Source organism: Triticum aestivum, chromosome 7D, assembly GCF_018294505.1.
Source record: "Triticum aestivum cultivar Chinese Spring chromosome 7D, IWGSC CS RefSeq v2.1, whole genome shotgun sequence".
Classification (NCBI taxonomy): Eukaryota; Viridiplantae; Streptophyta; class Magnoliopsida; order Poales; family Poaceae; genus Triticum; species Triticum aestivum.
In genome coordinates this window covers 479,197,065-479,217,474 of record NC_057814.1, presented here as the reverse complement: position 1 = coordinate 479,217,474, position 20,410 = coordinate 479,197,065, and the positions used below count along the sequence as shown (strand labels likewise).

At 48.2% G+C, this 20,410-nt stretch overlaps 1 protein-coding gene across 1 annotated transcript; it reads right to left on the bottom strand.

The window, feature by feature from the left end:
• Positions 1–16,213: 16,213 nt before the first annotated feature.
• Positions 16,214–17,318, bottom strand: LOC123165705 (translation initiation factor IF-2). The gene has a single exon (XM_044583400.1). It carries the CDS (start codon positions 17,238–17,240, stop codon positions 16,446–16,448), a length of 795 nt encoding a protein of 264 aa, XP_044439335.1. The 5' UTR covers positions 17,241–17,318; the 3' UTR covers positions 16,214–16,445.
• Positions 17,319–20,410: the final 3,092 nt, after the last annotated feature.

Genomic DNA, 20,410 nt, shown 5'->3' with positions numbered 1-20,410 from the left:
AGATGCACGATGGCTATATTCTCTGACTTTTGTGAAAAGATATGTGAGGTTTTCATGGATGATTTCTCTGTTTATGGATCCTCTTTTGATGATTGCTTGAGCAACCTTGATCGAGTTTTGCAGAGATGTGAAGAAACTAAGCTTGTCTTGAATTGGGAGAAGTGCCACTTTATGGTTAATGAAGGCATTGTCTTGAGGCATAAAATTTCTGAAAGAGGTATTGAAGTTGATAAAGCTAAAGTTGATGCTATTGAAAAGATGCCATGTCCCAAGGACATCAAAGGTATAAGAAGTTTCCTTGGTCATGCCGGCTTCTATAGGAGGTTCATTAAGGACTTCTCAAAAATCTCTCGGCCTCTGACTAATTTATTACAAAAAGATATACCATTTGTCTTTGATGATGATTGTGTAGAAGCATTTGAAATACTTAAGAAAGCATTGATCTCTGCACCTATTGTTCAGCCACCTGATTGGAATTTACCTTTTGAAATTATGTGTGATGCTAGTGATTATGCTGTAGGTGATGTTCTAGGGCAAAGAGTTGATAAGAAATTAAATGTTATTCAATATGCTAGTAAAAATCTAGACAATGCCCAGAGAAATTATGCTACTACTGAAAAAGAATTCTTAGCAGTTGTATTTGCTTGTGATAAGTTCAGACCTTATATTGTTGATTCTAAAGTAACTATTCACACGGATCATGCTGCTATTAAATACCTTATGGAAAAGAAAGATGCTAAACCTAGACTTATTAGATGGGTTCTCTTGCTGCAAGAATTTGATTTGCATATTATTGATAGAAAGGGAGCTCAGAACCCCGCTGCAGACAACTTGTCTAGGTTAGAAAATGTTCTTGATGACCCACTACCTATTGATGATAGCTTTCCTGATAAACAATTAAATGTCATAAATGCTTCTCACACTGCTCCATGGTATGCTGATTATGCTAATTACATTGTTGCTAAATTTATACCACCTAGTTTCACATACCAGCAAAAGAAAAAGTTTTTCTATGATTTGAGACATTACTTTTGGGATGACCCACATCTTTATAAAGAAGGAGTAGATGGTGTTATTAGACATTGTGTACCTGAGCATGAACAGGAACAGATCCTACGCAAGTGTCACTCCGAGGCTTACGGAGGACACCATGCTGGAGATAGAACTGCACATAAGGTATTGCAATCCGGTTTTTATTGGCCTACTCTCTTCAAGGATGCCCGTAAGTTTGTCCTATCTTGTGATGAATGTCAAAGAATTGGTAATATTAGTAGACGTCAAGAAATGCCTATGAATTATTCACTGGTTATTGAACCATTCGATGTTTGGGGCTTTGATTATATGGGACCGTTTCCTGCCTCTAATGGATATACACATATTTTAGTTGTTGTTGATTACGTTACTAAGTGGGTAGAAGCTATTCCAACTAGTAGTGATGATCATAACACCTCTATTAAGATGCTTAAAGAAGTTATTTTCCCGAGGTTTGGAGTCCCTAGATATTTAATGACTGATGGTGGTTCACATTTTATTCATGGTGCTTTTCGTAAAATGCTTGCTAAGTATGATGTTAATCATAGAATTGCATCTCCTTATCACCCGCAGTCTAGTGGTCAAGTAGAATTGAGTAATAGAGAACTCAAATTAATTTTGCAAAAGACTGTTAAAAGATCTAGAAAGAATTGGTCCAAGAAACTTGATGATGCATTATGGGCCTATAGAACTGCATATAAAAATCCTATGGGTATGTCTCCATATAAAATGGTTTATGGAAAAGCATGTCACTTACCTCTCAAACTAGAACATAAGGCATATTGGGCCATTAAAGAGCTCAACTATGATTTCAAACTTGCCGGTGAGAAGAGGTTATTTGACATTAGCTCACTTGATGAATGGAGAACCCAAGCCTATGAAAATGCCAAGTTGTTTAAAGAAAAAGTTAAAAGATGGCATGACAAAAGAATACAAAAGCATGAGTTTAATGTAGGTGATTATGTATTGCTATACAACTCTCGTCTAAGATTTTTTGCAGGAAAACTTCTCTCTAAATGGGAAGGTCCTTACGTTATCGAGGAGGTCTATCATTCCGGTGCCATAAAAATCAACAACTTCGAAGGCACAAATCCGAAGGTGGTGAACGGTCAAAGAATCAAACATTATATCTCAGGTAATCCTATAAATGTTGAAACCAATGTTATTGAAACCGTGACCCCGGAGGAATACATAATGGACACTTTCCGGAACGTTTTAGACTCAAAAGGAATAGGTAAGTGGTACGGTAAGTAAACCGACTCCAAAACAGTTCTAAAGGAAATTTTTCTCCGTTTTGGAATATTTAGAAAAATAGAAAAATAAGAAGCAGTCCAGGAAGGACACGAGGGCTCCACGAGGGTGGAGGGCGCGCCCTACCCCCTGGGCGCGCCCCCTGCCTCGTGGGCACCTCGTGTGCTCTCTGGACTCCGTTTTCTTGCACGTTATGTATTTTGGTCGGTAAAAAATCATTATATAATCTCCCGAAGGTTTTGACTCCTGTATCACACAATTGTCCTCTTTTCTTGTTTCGAGCTGTTTTTCTGATAGATCTAGATCATCATGACGTCTCCAAGTGCCCCCAAGGACAAGTTCTTCGAGAAGGTCATTAACCCCTACCTCGCGGAGGTGCTGCAACACCCTCAAACCATTGAGATGCGTGAGGGGGTGCTGCACATCCGCGGTGTCGAGGGACCACGGAGGACCGGAAGCGTGGAGGCGAGGCTCAAGGCAATGGAGCAACAAGTTTTCAAGTGCCAGGAGATGGTGGAGCGTGGACTTGACTCCAATCACATGATGATTGCGGAGTTCACCAACAACCACAAGCTGGACGCCAAGGACATTGGGGAGGCCATCTTCAAGCTTCACGAGAAAACCGAGCACCTCCAAGCACAAATCTATGACCTGTAAAACCAAAACTGTGAGTATGAATATAGATTCAAGAGGATGAGTTTGGGTGCAGATTTAAGGATACCGGAGACTCAATCATCCTTCTATGATGGTGAGCCTATGCCTTGGAAGATGGACAACAAACCTACATCATCAACAACCCCTTCACCAGCAAAGGAGACATAATCACTTGGGTATGGGCACTCCCCTTGGCAACTGCCAAGCTTGGGGGAGGTGCCCCGGTATCGTATCACCATAACACTCCTATCTTTACCGTTTTCTTAGTTCGATCCTATTAGTAGTATCTTGATCTAGTAGAATAAAGTTTTGGTATGATCTAGTTTTGAGTTTCGCTTTATGATCCCTCTATGTAATCGAGTCCGTGAGCTATATAATAAAGATTAGTGTTGAGTCAAGGGCTTGATTATCTTGCTATGATCTTGAATGAATAAAAGAAAAGAGAAAAAGAATAAAAAGAAACAAAGAGATGATATTGATCTTATGGAGAGTAATGACTTCACATAGAAAGAGTATGATGATTAAAAATTGTTGAGAGTTGACAAACATAGTTCTGGTCATCATAGCAATTAATAGGAAGTAATAAAGAAAGAGAGGTTTCACATATAAATACACTATCTTGGACATCTTTTATGATTGGGAGCACTCATTAAAATATGACATGCTAAAGAGTTGATGTTGGACAAGGAAGACAACGTAATGGGTTATGTTTTCTTATATCTGAGATAAAGTATATTTTCATGGATCATCCAACATGTTGAGCTTGCCTTTCCCCCTCATGCTAGCCAAATTATTTCCACCAAGTAGAGATACTACTTGTCCTTCCAAAAACCCTTAAACCAGTTTTGCCATGAGAGTCCACCATATCTACCTATGGATTGAGTAAGATCCTTCAAGTAAGTTGTCATCGGTGCAAGCAATAAAAATTGCTCTCTAAATATGTATGATTGATTGGTGTGGAGGAAATAAGCTTTATACGATCTTGTGATGTGGAAGAAATAAAAGCGACGGACTGCATAATAAAGGTCCATATCACAAGTGGCAATATAAAGTGACGTTCTTTCGTATTAAGATTGTGTGCATCCAACCCTGAAAGCGCATGTCAACCTCTGCTTCCCTCTGCGAAGGGCCTATCTTTTATTATTATCTTCTACCTTATGCAAGAGTCATGGTGATCTTCACCATTTCTTTTTACATTTTATCCTTTGGCAAGCACAGTGTGTTGTAAAGATCCTGATACATATATCTAATTGGATGTAAGTTAGCATGAATTATTATTGTTGACATTACCCTTGAGGTAAAAGGTTGGGAGGCGAAACTATAAGCCCCTATCTTTCTCTGTGTCTGGTTAAAACTCCGTAACCACAAGTATTGCGTGAGTGTTAGCAATTATGAAAGACTAAATGATAGTTGAGTATGTGGACTTGCTGAAAAGCTGTAACATAGACTCTTTCTGATGTTATGATAAATGGCAATTGCTTCAATGACTGAGATTATAGTTTGTTAGTTCTCAATAAAGTTTCTGATTCATACTTTGCATTGTGAATAGATTATTACTTGAGCATAAGAAATCGTATGACAATATCCATATATGTTGCTGTTATAAGACTAACCATGATGCCCTCATGTCCGTATTTTATTTTATCGACACCTCTACCTCTAAACATGTGAACATATTTATCGTTATCGGCTTCCGCTTGAGGACAAGCGAGGTCTAAGCTTGGGGGAGTTGATACGTCCATTTTGCATCATGCTTTTATATTGATATTTATTGCATTATAGGCTGTTATTACACATTATGTCACAATACTTATGCCTATTCTATCTTATTTTACAAGGTTTACATAAGGAGGGAGAATGCCGGCAGCTGGAATTCTGGGCTGGAAAAGGAGCAAATATTAGAGACCTATTCTGCACAACTCCAAAAGTCCTGAAACTCCACGAAAGTTATTTTTGGAAATAATAAAAAATACTGAGCGGAAGAAATACCAGAGGGGGCCCACACCCTGGCCACGAGGGTGGGGGCGCGCCCTACCCCCTGGGCACGCCCCCTGCCTCGTGGGCCCCCTGTTCGCCCTCCGGTGCCCATCTTCTGCTATATGAAGTCTTTTGTCCGAAGAAAAACAGAAGCAAGCTTTCGGGACGAGACTCCGCCGCCACGAGGCGGAACCTTGGCGGAACCAATTTAGGGCTCCGGCAGAGCTGTTCTGCCGGGGACACTTTCCTCCGGGAGAGGGAAATCATCGCCATCGTCATCACCAACGCTCCTCTCATCGGGAGAGGGCCAATCTCCATCAACATCTTCACCAGCACCATCTCCTCTAAAACCCTAGTTCATCTCTTGTATCCAATTCTTGTCTCTAAGTTTGGGATTGGTACCTGTAGGTTGCTAGTAGTGTTGATTACTCCTTGTAGTTGATACTAGTTGGTTTATTTGGTGGAAGATCGTATGTTCAGATCCTATATGCATATTAATACCCCTCTGATTATGAACATGAATATGCTTTGTGAGTAGTTACGTTTGTTCCTGAGGACATGGGAGAAGTCTTGCTATTAGTAGTCATGTGAATTTGGTATTCGTCCGATATTTTGATGAGATGTATATTGTCTCTCCTCTAGTGGTGTTATGTGAACGTCGACTACATGACACTTCACCATTGTTTGGGCCTAGAGGAAGGCATTGGGAAGTAATAAGTAGATGATGGGTTGCTAGAGTGACAGAAGCTTAAACCCTAGTTTATGTGTTGCTTCGTAAGGGGCTGATTTGGATCCACTTGTTTCATGCTATGGTTAAGTTTACCTTAATACTTCTTTTGTAGTTGCGGATGCTTGCAATAGGGGTTAATCATAAGTGGAATGCTTGTCCAAGTAAGGACAGCACCCAAGCACCGGTCCACCCACATATCAAATTATCAAAGTACTGAACGCAGATCATATGAACGTGATGAAAACTAGCTTGACGATAATTCCCATGTCTCCTCGGGAGCGCTTTTCCCTATATAAGAGTTTGTCCAGGCTTGTCCTTTGCTACAAAAAGGATTGGGCCACCTTGCTGCACTTTATTTATTTTTGTTACTTGTTACTCGTTACAAATTATCTTATCACAAAACTATCTGTTACCTATAATTTCAGTGCTTGCAGAGAATACCTTGTTGAAAACCGCTTATCATTTCCTTCTGCTCCTCGTTGGGTTCGACACTCTTACTTATCGAAAGGACTACGATAGATCCCCTATACTTGTGGGTCATCGGGCCTCGACCGCCCTCATCCTCTCCTTCCCACGGCAGGCACACCCGTCCCGGAAGCACTCATACACCCGCAGACCAAAGATGGGAAGGCTAACAGACTGTGATGCTGACCAGCAGCCCCCGTGGATCAGAGCGCCCATTGCCCCGATGCAATTGATTCGCATCGGACGGATCCACACGTCGGTCGGGCACACTCCTCCCGGGAGCGGCGGAGGGCAATGCGGATGACCATAGCCTCCTCCATCCCGCATGGGATGACACCCCAGTCGGCAATTCTGGAGTGGTCGGAGTCAAATCTGTTGTCGGCCATGCAAAAAAGGGTCAGAGATTGCCGGAAGGGAGCTTGGGGGCGGAGTGGAGTGGAGTGGACTGGCTAGGATTTGGTCCGGGAAGCGGATGACGACGAATACATGTGGGATCAGGGTGGGCCAGCGTAGACTAGATCCGATGTGGCGGACGCGCCCGGGCATCCCCATATTCGATCCAGATTTGTGCTGGATATGAGGGGTGCCGGTCAGCCCGGACGTTTATGACCTACATGAGGAGCTCGTCTGGGTCGCAACCTTTTTACCGGTTAGTAACCTGACCGTTCGTCCAGACTCGTACAGTGAGGGTTTAGGATGTCCGGCCGTAGATGCTCTAAGTGATGACTAAAAAAATACTCACGCCTATACCAACTGGTGAGGCCACGTGAATAGGCAGCCACCTACAAGCAACAGAGAATTACTTTCTGGTGCATGCATCGCACAGTTCACGTGTCCTAATCTCGTGAATACTTTAGCGCTCATGGAAAATGTGCTACCGACTCAGCAACAAAAAGCCAATGATACCATCGATGGCACGTCGTGGCCAATTTTCGTGTTTTTGACCCTTTCGCAAAGTTTAACTGGATCGGACCCTGATTCGAAAGTATTTCGGGATTTGATCTTTTTTCTATCGCCATATTGTCTGGCGGTAGGGTATAACTGCCTACCGCCACAAGCTTTGGCAGTAGCACTTAACTGTGCCGTTACGCTTATTTAACGTGAGAAATACCCTACCGCCAGGGTCTTTGACGGTAAGGTGTGCAACCTTACCCGCAAATAGCGTGACGGTAGGAATCTCGCGTGACCTTGTGACCAAGAGACTAGTACTAGTAGCATTGATTCATGCATGCACAGTACACACTCATCTATGCATGCATGACCAGGAGGCTAGTACTAGTAGCATTGATGCATGACAGTGGCAGCAGTAGTTGAATGGATGGCCGAATGGATGGCCGAATGAATGGACTACCAGACGCACAGACGCACACAGTGGCAGCAGCAGCTAAACACAGACGCACAGTACAGGCATGCCGCAGCTAAACACAGACGCACAGTGCTCCGCAGACGCAGGTATAGATGTAGCGCTACTACCAGCAAAGATTGCTTTGATGCATGTCGCCCAGCCTACCGCCAAGCGCGGTAGGGTTGCACGCCTACCACCAAAAGCTTCGACGGTAGGGTATTTTTTATGTCAAATGGATGTGACGGCATAGTTAAGTTCTACCGCCAGAGACTCTGGCGATAAGCAGTTATACCCTACCGCCATCCATTCCGGGTAGAAAAAAAGTCAGATCTCGAAATAATTTCGAATCAGGGTCAGATCCGGTTAAACTTTGGACAAAGGGTCAAAACACTAAAATTGGTCGCACGTCGTCACGTGATTAACCTGCATGGAAGTTCCCAAAAAAGGAATCCATGGAGCGGGAGTCTTGCGGCGGATGTGAAAAGTGCAAAACCATGGGAGGCAACATGGAATCATTTTATTTCCTCTTTTCTCATATCAACGCAGCTGGTGGCCAGTGGCCTGCTGTCCCGGCGCTGCTGCCTGGTTTCCACAAATCAACGACACCCAGCTCTAGATTGTTCGTCCCAATCACGTCATGTCAACATGATGAACATGATGAAAGTTCACAGGGAATTATGTCACGGCAACATGATGAATCTAATCCTCTATTTACTAGCCCGGCCTCGGTTTATATAACACACCGAAGGCCTAGGCTTTAGGAGAGTCCTTGACTTCGGCGCCAAGTTTTGTGGAAACCTCCTTGTATGCGGCATGGTCTGCCCAAAGTGGCCCATGAGTGAACCGCCATGGGGATCCTTGGCCCGATCCAGCTGGTCGGGAGACGACGTGGTGAGTACCCCCTAGTCCAGGTCCAGGACACCGTCAGTCGCGCCACCTTATTTTTGGGCCAAGCCCAAGTAATTTTTAAATAGCTCTTAATTGGCAATTTTTAGTGTCCGTATTGTAGGGGAAATGACTCAGGAAGTGTTTTAGTCCCACCTGACTAGGGGGGCGAAATCCCCTCCCTTCCCCCCGACAAATACAGACCTTAAGGCACCGTTTAGACTTTGGTTTTTATTTAGATTAAAGTTCGCCATAGCTGCAACTCGCGTACTTCGTTTGTGTTCAACGGCCAAACCAAGACATCACAGAACCCCACTTGATTAATAAGGCTTTCCTCTTATATTCACAATATCCTGATTGCAGTCTCAGTTTCTTACTTGTTCTTCGTTTGCTTGCAGGAAATAGACCCTCGTGGTCAGGTTGATCGTGCTCCGGCATGGTCAATAACCCCTCATAAGTTGGTTTAGCGATTGCTAAGACGCAACGTCGTCGCACATTCGTAGTCGGGTCATCAAAGTCGACTCCCACAAAAAATGATAGCTATCTCATCGAAACATCGGGACACCTTAGCCTCTAGCATGTTTATCAAAAACTGGAGTGTCATGATGTTTAAAGTTGACATTGAGAAAGCTTACGACAAAATTAAATAGCCTTTTGTTTACAAAATGCTAAAACTCAAGAAATTATGTAATCAATGGTGTGACTGGGTCATGCATGCTATGAGTAGGGGGTCATGTGGGAGTTAAAGTTAATGATGGCATTGGCCCTTACTCAAAACTCATAAAGGTCTAAGATAAAGAGATGCTCTGTCTCCTCTGCAATTTTGATTTAGATGCCAATGCTCTTTAAATTATTTTAGAAAGAGACAATAACATGGATATGTGAAAGGAGTGCTAGCTGAAAATATGAACAATGGGGTCAATATGCTAAATATGCAGATGACACCATTTTTCTGTTGCAAGATGATGAATATAGTGCTAGAAATCTTAATTCGTCCTTGGTGCTTTTGAACAAATGTCTGGCCTTATAATTAATTTCGACAAGAGTGAGATTATCCTATTTTGAGAGGCTATTAATAAAGCTTCAGTTTACCACAAAATTTTATCGTGTGAATTGGGTAGTGTGCCTTTGAAATACTTTGGTCTTCCTGATTCTGATGTCAGAACTAGAAAACATTTTGAAAGATAGTTATTGTAAAAAATTATAAACTCTATGTGTGTTGGCAAGGAAGATTGTTGAATATTGTTGGGAGAGTAAACTTAGTACAATCCTGCCTAACTTATATCCCCATTTTTATGATGTCATTTTATCCTATCCCTGTGGGGAAGAGCTAGACTAGTATGGAAAGCTGATGAGGCTAAAAAGGAATACCACCTAGACAATTGGAAGACTTGTTATATACCAAACAACAAGGTGGCTTGGGAATCTTGAATCTTGAATTGTGGAATAAAGCTTTGCTTGCCAAATGGTTCTGGAAACTTGAAACTAAAAATGGTCTTTGGCAAGAAGTTTTGCTAAAAAAATATGTGAAAGATAAATGTATTTCTTGGATTAAACCTAGAGTGGGAGATTCTCATTTCTGGTCTAGTCTATGGAAAGTCAAAGGTTTATTCTACCAACATGTGAAGAAAAAAATTGAGGATGGCAAGAAACACTAGATGTTGGGAAGATTGGCGGGTTAGAGATAAACCTCTTAAGGATGCCTACCCTGAATATTATTTTACTAGCTTTAATCATAATATCTCTCTAGCTAAGGCTACTGAGAAGGGATCATTTTTTTCCTTTAGAAGAACCTTATATGGAGAATCTCTTGATTTGAGGAATAGCTTGAAAGATAGGTGTGAGGAATCCCAATGCATGGGGGGAGAGATGAGGTCAAGGGATACTTACTGTAGATAGGAAATTTTCTATTAAATCCTTATATTCGTTCTTTATAAAAATAAATTGTGGTTTTCCACGGAAATTCCAGTGGAAGATCAAAGTTCTAACCAAAATCAAAATTTGCATGTGGCTGGTCAACAAAAAGGGTATCCTGACTAAAGATAATCTCCTTGGAAGAGGTTAGAAAAGGGATAAATGTTGTGCCTTTTGCGGCCAAGATGAAAGCATAGATCACTTATTTTTCACTTGATCTACGACTAGGATGATCCGAAGCCTGTTGAAATGTGCTTTTGATTTAAACTCTACTCCTTTCCATCTTAAAGATTAATTGCTTGGACAGATGGATCAAATCTTTCCCGAAACTTGACAAGAAGTTGGTGCTTTTGGGGGTTTCTGCTCTCTTGGTTGATCTAGAAATGTAGAAATGATATAATCTTTGACAGGAAAACTTTTGTGATCTTATGATGTTTGTGAAACTAATGTGCAATTGGATCAATGATTGGTATGTGCTACAGATAAAGAACCTAGAGGCAAAGCTACTGACTCTAGGAGCAAAGCTAGTTGAGCAGGTAGCAAGTGATGTGTATCGCGCATCACAAGGGTGGAGGCCTGGAGTTCCAAGGCTAGGTGGCTAATAATATAGGCAACTAGGGAGAAGATGAATGAGTCTTTTACCTGCTGGCTCCTACATTTTGTGGGCCTACTATGCTGATTGATGCTTATGGCTCTTGCATGATCTAGTTGGTATGTGTGAAGTTTGGCCCTTGTGCTCCTTGGTCAATAATAAAACTTGTTAGTTTCTATCTTTTCTCAGTTTCGGGTATATGGGGGTTTGTAGCTTCAAGACCTAATGGTTTCATTAAATGAAATCAAAGAGGGTGGCCTCTCTTTTGCTACCAAAAACTCGACCGTGGCCTAACCACCTGCCACCGCCACCAGCGGCCGACAGCGCTACTGAGCCCTTCCAGAGTCGCCTCCTTCGTTGCGCCCCCCCCCCCCATTCCTCTAAAGCTGACCGATCTTCGGTGCTAGTGGAACATCAATCTTGAACTCACCTCCCCTATTGGCACAATTTCACATTGTTCCTATCCCAACTCGTTGTGGCGCATCCGTCTGACCCTCTGGGCTATGTGGAGAAGGTGAGAGCATCCACAATCGAATATACCAAATCTGGCCCCTCAAACATCCGCGGACGCGTCCGGGTGCGTCCACGGACATATTGACCGGTCACACCTCAAATTTTTCTTTGCACAAACTAATACCTTAATTAGAAAACCTCAAATCCATACCAACACATGCAACGTAAACTATCTCTACAATGCAACACAACTCATCTGAGTATCACATCACATGCCACCAGACTACCAAAAATTTGAATGTTCTACCTACATACTAGCTATGGAGAAAGATCATCGATGACTGTCCTTGCCGTCTTTCTCGCGGAAGTAGCGCTTGAAAATGCAAAATGGATCAAGTCAGATCTGCTCATCGCCGACGCTGTCCATCACTGTCATCCTTCTCCTCATTGGGGGACAGTCCGACAATGGCACAAACCACCCGATTATGCTCTCAGGCAAGATCGCGTCCATTCCTCCCTTGCCACTTCTTTAGGATGCATGCATAGATGGCTTCCTCCTTTGCAAGAGCGCGTGCCTCCGCCTTCGCCATGTCGGCGGCGAGGCGGACCTCTGCCACCCTCATCCTTTCATCCCCACGGCGGGCACACGGTCCCTGTAGCACTCATACGCCGGCAGACCGGAGATGGGAAGGCTAACGGACCGTGATGCTAACCGGCAACCACGACGGATTTGAACGCATGCACCGACGCATCTGATTCGCGTCGGACAGATCTAGACGTCGGTCCAGCGCACTCCTCCCGGGAGCGGCGAAGGGCAATGCGGATGGCCATAGCCTCCTCCATCCCGCATGGGATGACACCCCAGTCGACGAATCTGGAGTGGTCGAAGTCATATCTGTCGTCGGCCATGCAAGAGAGTGTCGGATCGCCGAAACAGAGGTTGGCGGCAGAGCGTAGGTGGACTGAAGTGGATTGACTAGGGTTTGGTTCGGGTAGCGTATGGCGATGAATATACATGGGATCGAGGTGGGCCAGCATGGATCCGATGTGACGGACGCGTCCGGACATCCTCATATCCGCGCCAGATTTGGACTAGATATGAGGGGTGCCGGTCAACCTGGGTGTTTAGGATACGAGGAGCCCGTCCTAAAGTGAGGGTTTGGGGTGTTCGGCCGTAGATGCTCTTACTGATGACTACAAAAAGGGTGCTTATAGGCGCCGGCGCGCCGGCCGAAAGTTTCGGCTGGTCGAGCCCATGCCATTGGATGTGAGCCACGCGGCTGTTGGATACAGGCAAAAAAAATAGATCATCCCTAGCTTCTTCATCCTCGGGCAGTCAGGCTGGGTCCGCATGTCCCGCTCGGGGAGCGCGGCAACGCGCCTCCTGTCCCCTCCGGTGGTCGTCCCCGTCGTCAGTCCCCACCCTCGCCGGTCTTCCTCATCGCCCGCCGGACCCCGCCCTCGCCGGCCGTTCTCGTCACCGGTCCACACCCTCCCAGCCTCGTTGTCGCTTCGACACATGCAACTGCTCCACCTGCGGTTGCAGCTCTTGACGACGACGGTTGTAGCTCCGCCGCCACCCCTCGCCATTGATGCTCGCTGCAGGGAATTACGTCGACGACAGCCGCCAGTCAATCAACGCCATTTGATTGGATGTAGCAAAAACCTTCACCGGTAGTAGCAAAATCAAACTACGGGTGCAGCAAAAATGCCGTCGCCGCCTTCGCGAGGTCGCAGCTCCGCCTTACATGGATGTAGCAAAAACCTCCAACGGTAGTAGCAAAATCCTACTACGGTTGCAGCAAATCATCGTTGTCGTCATCGCGAGGTTGCAGCTCCGCCTGATGGATGTAGCAAAATCCAACTACGGTTGCAGCTTCCCCTTGTTGTGCAGTGCCATTAAAGCTTTCCATGTCTATGGTTGAAGCTTTTTTCAACAGTTGTTGAAGCTTTTCTAGATGACGGTTGCAACACTTGTATACGCGGTTGGATCCGGGCATGGCGGCCGCCGAGGGAGCGCCTGGCCGCCGGCGATGGAGCTTGTGGTGGCCCAGTCGCAACCCGAGAGGAGGGGGGACGGGATGCGCGCGCGTGAAGGCTGTAGGTAGGGGATGGATCTGGCCATGACAGCAGGCAGCCATGGCGGCCGGCGAGGGAGCGCTGGCCACCGGCGATGGAGCTCGTGGTGGCCCAGTCGCAGCCCGGGAGGGAGGGGGAGGGATGCGCTCGCGTAAGGCTAGAGGTAGAGGATGAAGACGCATAGGGAAGGAGGCGGGGCGCGCGGGGCCACTGCATGGTGCGCGTTTTGCTAGCGTGGTGTGCGAGCCGGCTGAAAGTTCGGCCGGGGCAAAAAAATACTGACGCCTGTACCATCTCTTATTCGCTGATGACAGCCTGCTGTTCTTCAAGGCAAATATTGTGGGAGCTAACGAGGTGAACCAATTGTTGGATGTTTATTGTCAGGCTACGGGCCAACGGGTTAACTACGATAAGTCATCCATCTTCTTCAGCAAAGGTGTTCCAGACAATATCCGCAATGAGATCAAAGGTTTGTTAAATGTTCCCAATGAGACTCTAAATGAGAAGTATTTGGGTATGCCTTCAGATATAGGGAGTTCTAAGAATGGGGCATTTAAATACCTTAAAGATCGTTTGTGGAGCAAGATTCAGGGTTGGATAGAGAGGACACTCTCAACGGCTGGAAAAGAAGTCTTGGTGAAATCAGTAGCACAATCGGTGCCAGTATATTCCATGTCGTGCTTCAAGTTACCCAGAGGACTTTGTGAGCATTTGAACATGTTGATTCGGAAGTTTTGGTTGGGGGGGGGGGTAAAAACGGACAACGCAAACCCCATTGGGTGTCTTGGAAGGCTATGACGCAGCCTAAAGCAATGGGAGGTTTGGGCTTCAAAGATTTCGAGCTATTTAACTTAGCAATGTTGGCACGTCAGGCCTGGCGCCTGTTACAAGAGCCGGAGTCTTTGAGTGCTCGTATTCTGAAAAGTGTTTACCACCCCAATACTACCATTCTTCAAGCCAACTTGGGGAACCATCCTAGCCAAGTCTGGAGGGCTATCATTGAAGGGCGTGACACTTTGAAACAAGGGCTGATCAGACGCATTGGCGACGGTGCAACGACCAACATTTGGGAAGATAACTGGCTCCCACGAGAGGAGATGATGAGGCCTTATGGCTGCATTGCAGCAAATCCACCTGCGGTTGTGTCTGACCTAATCGATCCGACCTCGGCCTTGGAATAAGGAGTTGCTACAAGCCACGTTTATGCAATTTGATGTGAAGGTTATCTTGAGCATCCCACTATGCACAATGAACATGCAAGATTTTTGGTGCTGAGCTCACGAGAAGAGTGGCAGTTTTTCGGTCAGATCGGCGTACCGAATGCTAGTGTCAACACGGCAAAGGCGAGAGGCATGGCTGGACGGTACATCGGGATCCTCGAGTACCCACTTGGAGGAGGGAGCATGGAAAACTTTATGGAGGACAGAGGTACCAGCTAAATTGCGTATGTTCCTATGGAGACTCTCGAAGCACTCGCTACCATCAGAGGACGTCTGTGCTCATCGACACATGTCGACTTCGAGTTCATGCGGGATATGTGGCGCGCCGGATTCATGGCGGCACTCCCTCCTTGAGTGTACAGTATCCAGATGTACTTGGGCTCTCATCGATGAGGATCGGGGAAGCAAGCTAGCAGTGAACACTGAACCGAGTGCAAAGAATTGGCTTTTCTCGCTACTAGAAACACTATCGCATGATCAGTTTGTGCTAACTGCAGTTACCCTTTGGGCAATCTGGACTTCTAGGAGGAAAGCCATCCATGAAGCTATATTCCAATCTCCACATGCAATACAATCTTTCATCTCTCGATTTATTGCAGACTTGAACGTCGTGCGATCGAAACAACCAACACAGCGGAGAGTGGCCAATGTGCAACCAGGAACCACTAATCGACCAAGAGCTCCTCCGGCAAATTATGCTAAGATTTACGTGGACGCGGGCGTACGCGCCCAAAGAGGTGGGTCGGCAGCAGCGGTCTGCAGGGATAGCCACGGCAACTTTTTGGGAAGCTCAGCGCTAGTTGTGTATGGAGTCAGTGACCCAGCGACGTTGGAGGCGATAGCCTGCCGGGAAGCTTTATTTCTTGCTGAAGATCTTCATCTCCAAAGATTCATCATCTCTTCCGACTGCAAGCAGGTGATGGAAGACATCATGAAGGGCAGCAATGGTCACCACGGAGCAATCATTCATGAGATAAAATCTAGATCGGCCCCCTTTTTTTGTAACTTTATTTTTGAAAGTCGTAGTGTTAATGTCGAAGCTCATAGGTTAGCAAAATTTGCTAGAAACCTAGCTCCGGGTCGTCATGTTTGGCTTGGCCAGCCACATGATCCAGTTTGTATCCCACCTTCTGTGGAATTTGATTAATAAAGTGGCTTCATTCCTCAAAAAAAAAAAACCCTACAAGCAACAGAGAATTACTATCCGCTGCGTGCATCGCACAGTTCACGTGCGCTAATCTCGTGAATACTTTAGCACTCCTGGAAAATGTGCTAACCACTCGCAATATAAATTAGCAAAGCCAATGATACATACCATCGACCGCACGTCGTCACGTGATTAACCTGCATAGAGGTTCCCAAAAGGAATCCATAGAGCGAGAGCCTTGTGGCGGATGTGAAAAGTGCAAAACCATGGGAGGCAGCATGGAATCATTTTATTTCCTCGGTTTCCACAAATCAACGGCACCCAGCTCTAGATTGTTCGTCCCAATCACGTCATGTCAACATGATAAAAGCTCACAGGGAATTATGCAAGAATTCTTAGCTTCAAAGCAACCGGAAATGCTTTCTTGGCACTGACGCGCAAACAATGATATCAGATCAGCCTGTCAACCGGTTCAATATTTTCACATTTCCTCTTTGTTGCTTGCAAGAGCCTATATTCAGTTACATGTTCGTGAATTTGAACGTTGAATACATTTTACACTGTCGTGACTAAACTAACGCAGGCTGCTGCTAGAATATCTTGAAAAGATGCGCATGCACATGGCAAAAAATATTTACAGTTCATCATTCCACCCACTGCACGGCATAAGGGAAAAAAAGGTGGGCTCTTGGTCAAAGCAGTCACCGGACGGCGGAGGCCACGGTGTGCGCCCAGAGCCGGAGGTTCTCCTTGAGGTCAGCGCCGTCGGCGGCGGCCGGGATCCTGAAGTTGCTCAGCACCCGCCTCACCTCCGTCTCCTCGTCCTCCCACGCCTCCGACAAGTACGGCCTCCTCGGCGCCGCGTCGGAGGCCTCCGCGGCGGCCCTGTTCCTACAGGCTTCCTCCTCGGCGCAGGCCGCCGCCTCCGCCGCCTTGGCTCTTCTGGCTTCTTCCTCCGCGCGCAGCCGCCTGAGCCCCGGCACGATGGACGCGAGCTCGGCGTCGACGTCGGTCTCGGAGAAGGTGAAGCCGAGGTCCTGCAGGCCCTTGACCTCCTCGAACTCCAGCTCCGACAGGCTCCGCCCGCGGCGGCTCCTCCGCCTCCTCCCGCCGGGCCGCCGCGCCTCCGGCCTCCGGCGCTCGGGCAGCGGCTCCGGCGCGGCCAGGCCGTCCTTCCCGGACAGGATGGTCTCGAGCCTCGCGCGGTGGCCGTTGGGGATCTTGAGCGGCTCCAGCTGGCCGTGGAACGCGGCGGCCTTGGCCTCGTCGCTCCGCGTCCTGCGGTGCCGCTGCAGCCCGGACGGGGCCCGCCGCAGCTCGCTCTTGCTCTCCTCCGCCGGCGCCTGCTCCGGCTGCTCGCGCTCAGGCGCCGGCGGCGGCGGCTGGGGCGCGGGAGGGGAGTAGGCGTTGAGGACGAGGCGGTGGAACCAGTAGGTGTCGTAGAGCGCGATGGCCTCCTCCGCCACGGCCAGCTGCGGCCGAGGCTGCCGCTCCATTCGGGGGGAGAGAGGGTGCGCGCGCGTTGGGTTCCGCGACGGGACTGGCTGCGGTGGGCGTTGGGAGCGGCGGCAGGCGAGGTTTTTATATGCAAAACGCAGCCCCGTCTAGTCTAGCAGAGCCGAGCGCGTCGGTCGGCCGGTCCGGTGGTGTGCAATTACACGGTGCACGCGGGCAACGTGCGGGCGTAGAAGTTTCTGAGACTACTTGGCCGTCACGTATATTGTACGAGCATGTGCTGACGATCTCGGCTGATGCCTGTGGCCGTGTCGCCTGGTCGGAAATTCTCTGCGGTATTTCGTACGCTGGTGCCGGCGTACGTGTCATTCTGTGCAGGCGATGCAGTTGCTATCTACACAATTTCCCTTCCATGTAAAAGAGGACACATTACATCAGGCTTTCTGAAGACACTCCCTAACAATAGAGAACACGGCCGATTATGGTGCATTTGTGGCATTTTTACGACGGATCCACAGGTGAAGCGAAGCGGCAGCTAAAAATGGATGAGACGCGAGCTCGAAACCAAGCCATCCATGTCGTTTAGCAGATATTGAGGTGACTTGGTCGAGGACCACCAGGCAGAAGAGGGGTTGCTTTCCTGCTGACTCGTCCATGTTCCCTGTGATCGCACGGTACGAGACAGGCCCCAGCTCCACATTGAGTATAACTAACAGTTGGCCCATTCTTGTCATCTGAAACCGACCCGTCCAAACTGGAGTAGATCCATCGGAACATGCATCACCTGCGTATAGTTCGCCGAGTACGTGATTTTGGGATGCATGTGCGAAAATAACGAAGACTCTTATCAGGAATTGACGCACCCATCAGCTGAGCTTTCGGGACCCAAGCATAAGGGATGTTAAGTGCTCTTTATCGTCTCATATCTATCTTAACGAATGCTAGGTAGATAGACGTCTAAAGTAGAGGGTTATTAAGGAGCTATGAGAAATTTCGCAAAAAGAATAAAGAACAAAGAGAAGAAAGTGCTTGAGGACATTGTTTGGTTCTCGCAAAAAAGAAAGGGCGACGACGAATGATCGACCACCTCCATGTCCATTGAACAGAGTTGTTGATAACCATCTGATCTGCCCACGATCAACCATCTTTGCAACAATGTGTCGGTGCAGTATTTTTTGCAACACATGTCTTGTTCAAAAAACCCGCCAAAAGTTGTTGTTGCAGAAACTTTCAAAATCGTTTTTTTCTTGTGAATGGTTTTAAAACACCTTGTTGTAGAAAACAAAATTCGAGTGTAGATCCCACTCCACGTTGTAGGGGCCGCGACGACGAGCGCCACTGCAAACCGCGGCACGACGAACGCACTCCCCATGGCGACCTCCTTGTCTAGCAGCAGCGTTCGACGCGGGCGAGGTCGGTGTCGGCGTTCTAGAAACGGGGGTCCCCAGACTTGCCTGCCTGCGGCCCACGGCGTGGCTCTGCGAGCGGGCCCGTATGGCCCATCTTCATCAACAAGGCATTCAAAACCCTCGCGAGGCGGACGACACAAGACCTCCTCAGGGGCGGCCTCACCAGGTTGGCTCGCGAGGGACGGAGAGATCAAGGCAAGGCAAACCTCGCGAGGCTTTCGTGACGTGAGCCATGACGATCGAGACCAGGCGGGCGCCAGCGCGCACAGTGTCCTTGTTTCCTATTTGGTTCTAAGGAAGTAAGCGCAGACGAGGAGTACCGAGGCGTCGAGCAAATGTTTCCATATCGGTGCAACGAGACCAAGACCAGCAGGACGGAGGTCACCATGGAGCCCAAGGCGGCGTCACCACCAGAGCCTTTTGCAGGCGAAGACTGCTTTTGTCAGGATAAGCTGTACTAGCTGTCCCCTTTCAAATTTGCCGTTGTTGGCTCCCTTCCCGCTCAATATTTGGGGAGAGGACCAGGGCCTCTATAAATAGGACTAGCCACCACAGTAGGAAGGGATCGGTTCAATTCTCCATCCTCACACCCACCAAGCACAAGAACACCTCAACCTCAGGAGGCTGTTCTTCCCCTTGTAACTGTTATCCTCAGCCTGAGAGGCAATCCACCACCATCATACTGGAGTAGGATATTACACCACAACGGTGGCCCGAACCAGTATAAATCTTGTGTCCTTTGTGTTGCGAGTTCGTCGAGTTAGTCCTTGAGATCTTAGCGAAGCTAGGACGTGGATCAGTAGGGGGAGATCTTCATGCGCACCCCAGAATTCGAACCTTGAGGGTTTTGCCGGAACCCGTGATCCGACATTTGGCGCGCCAGGTAGGGGTGCGTCGTAGCTTTCCTTCCGTCGATCTGCGCTCCGCCACCACCGCGCTCCACCCTCATGGCAGGCGTCCCGCTCCCGGCTCCGACGGCTGACGCCGACGATGGGGGCAGGGGGCTCCGAGCCCTGGCCCCCGCCTTGCGACAGGTGCAATGGCCGCCAAGTTCAAGCCGGAGATGCCGCCGCGCTACGACGGCGCGGCGGACCCGTCAGCTTTCCTGCTGGCATACAAGGAGGCCGTCCTCGAGGCCGGGGGTGACGACACGGTCATGGCCAACTGGCTTCCCATGGCCCTCACCGGCGCACCGCGCGCCTGGCTGCTCAGCCTCCCCGGATCCACGGTGGCATCTTGGGAGGAGTTGCGCGGCCTCTTCACTGCGTGCTACGCGGCACCGGCACACCACGCGGTTGCGGCCCTGCTAGGTGGCTCTCAAGCGCCGCCCTCAGATCGCCATATCAAGCCGTTCCTTCGCCAGATCGGCACCGTTACCAAGCGCCCGGGGCTCCGCCAGGCTGGGCGGCGCCCGGGGCTCCGCCAGGCTGGGCGGCGCCCGAGGCCGACCTCACCTTCGACTCAGAAGACCACCCCGTCACCGCCGCTGGCTTGGGTATTCTCCCGATGCTTTGCACGCCCACCATTTGCAACATGGCTGTCACCAAGACCCTCGTCGACGGAGGCGCCGGCCTCAACGTGCTCTCCATGGAGGCCTTCAGCCTTCTTCACGTCCCGCTCGAGCGGCTCCGCCTCAGCAAGCCTTTCTCAGGAGTTGGCGGCGGCACCGCCCACCCCCTGGGGCAGATCCGCCTCCCAGTCACCTTCGGCATGCGCGACAACTACCGCACCGAGCTGGTCGACTTCGACATCGCCCGCATCGTCCTCCCGTACAACGCCATCCTTGGGTACCCAGCTCTGGC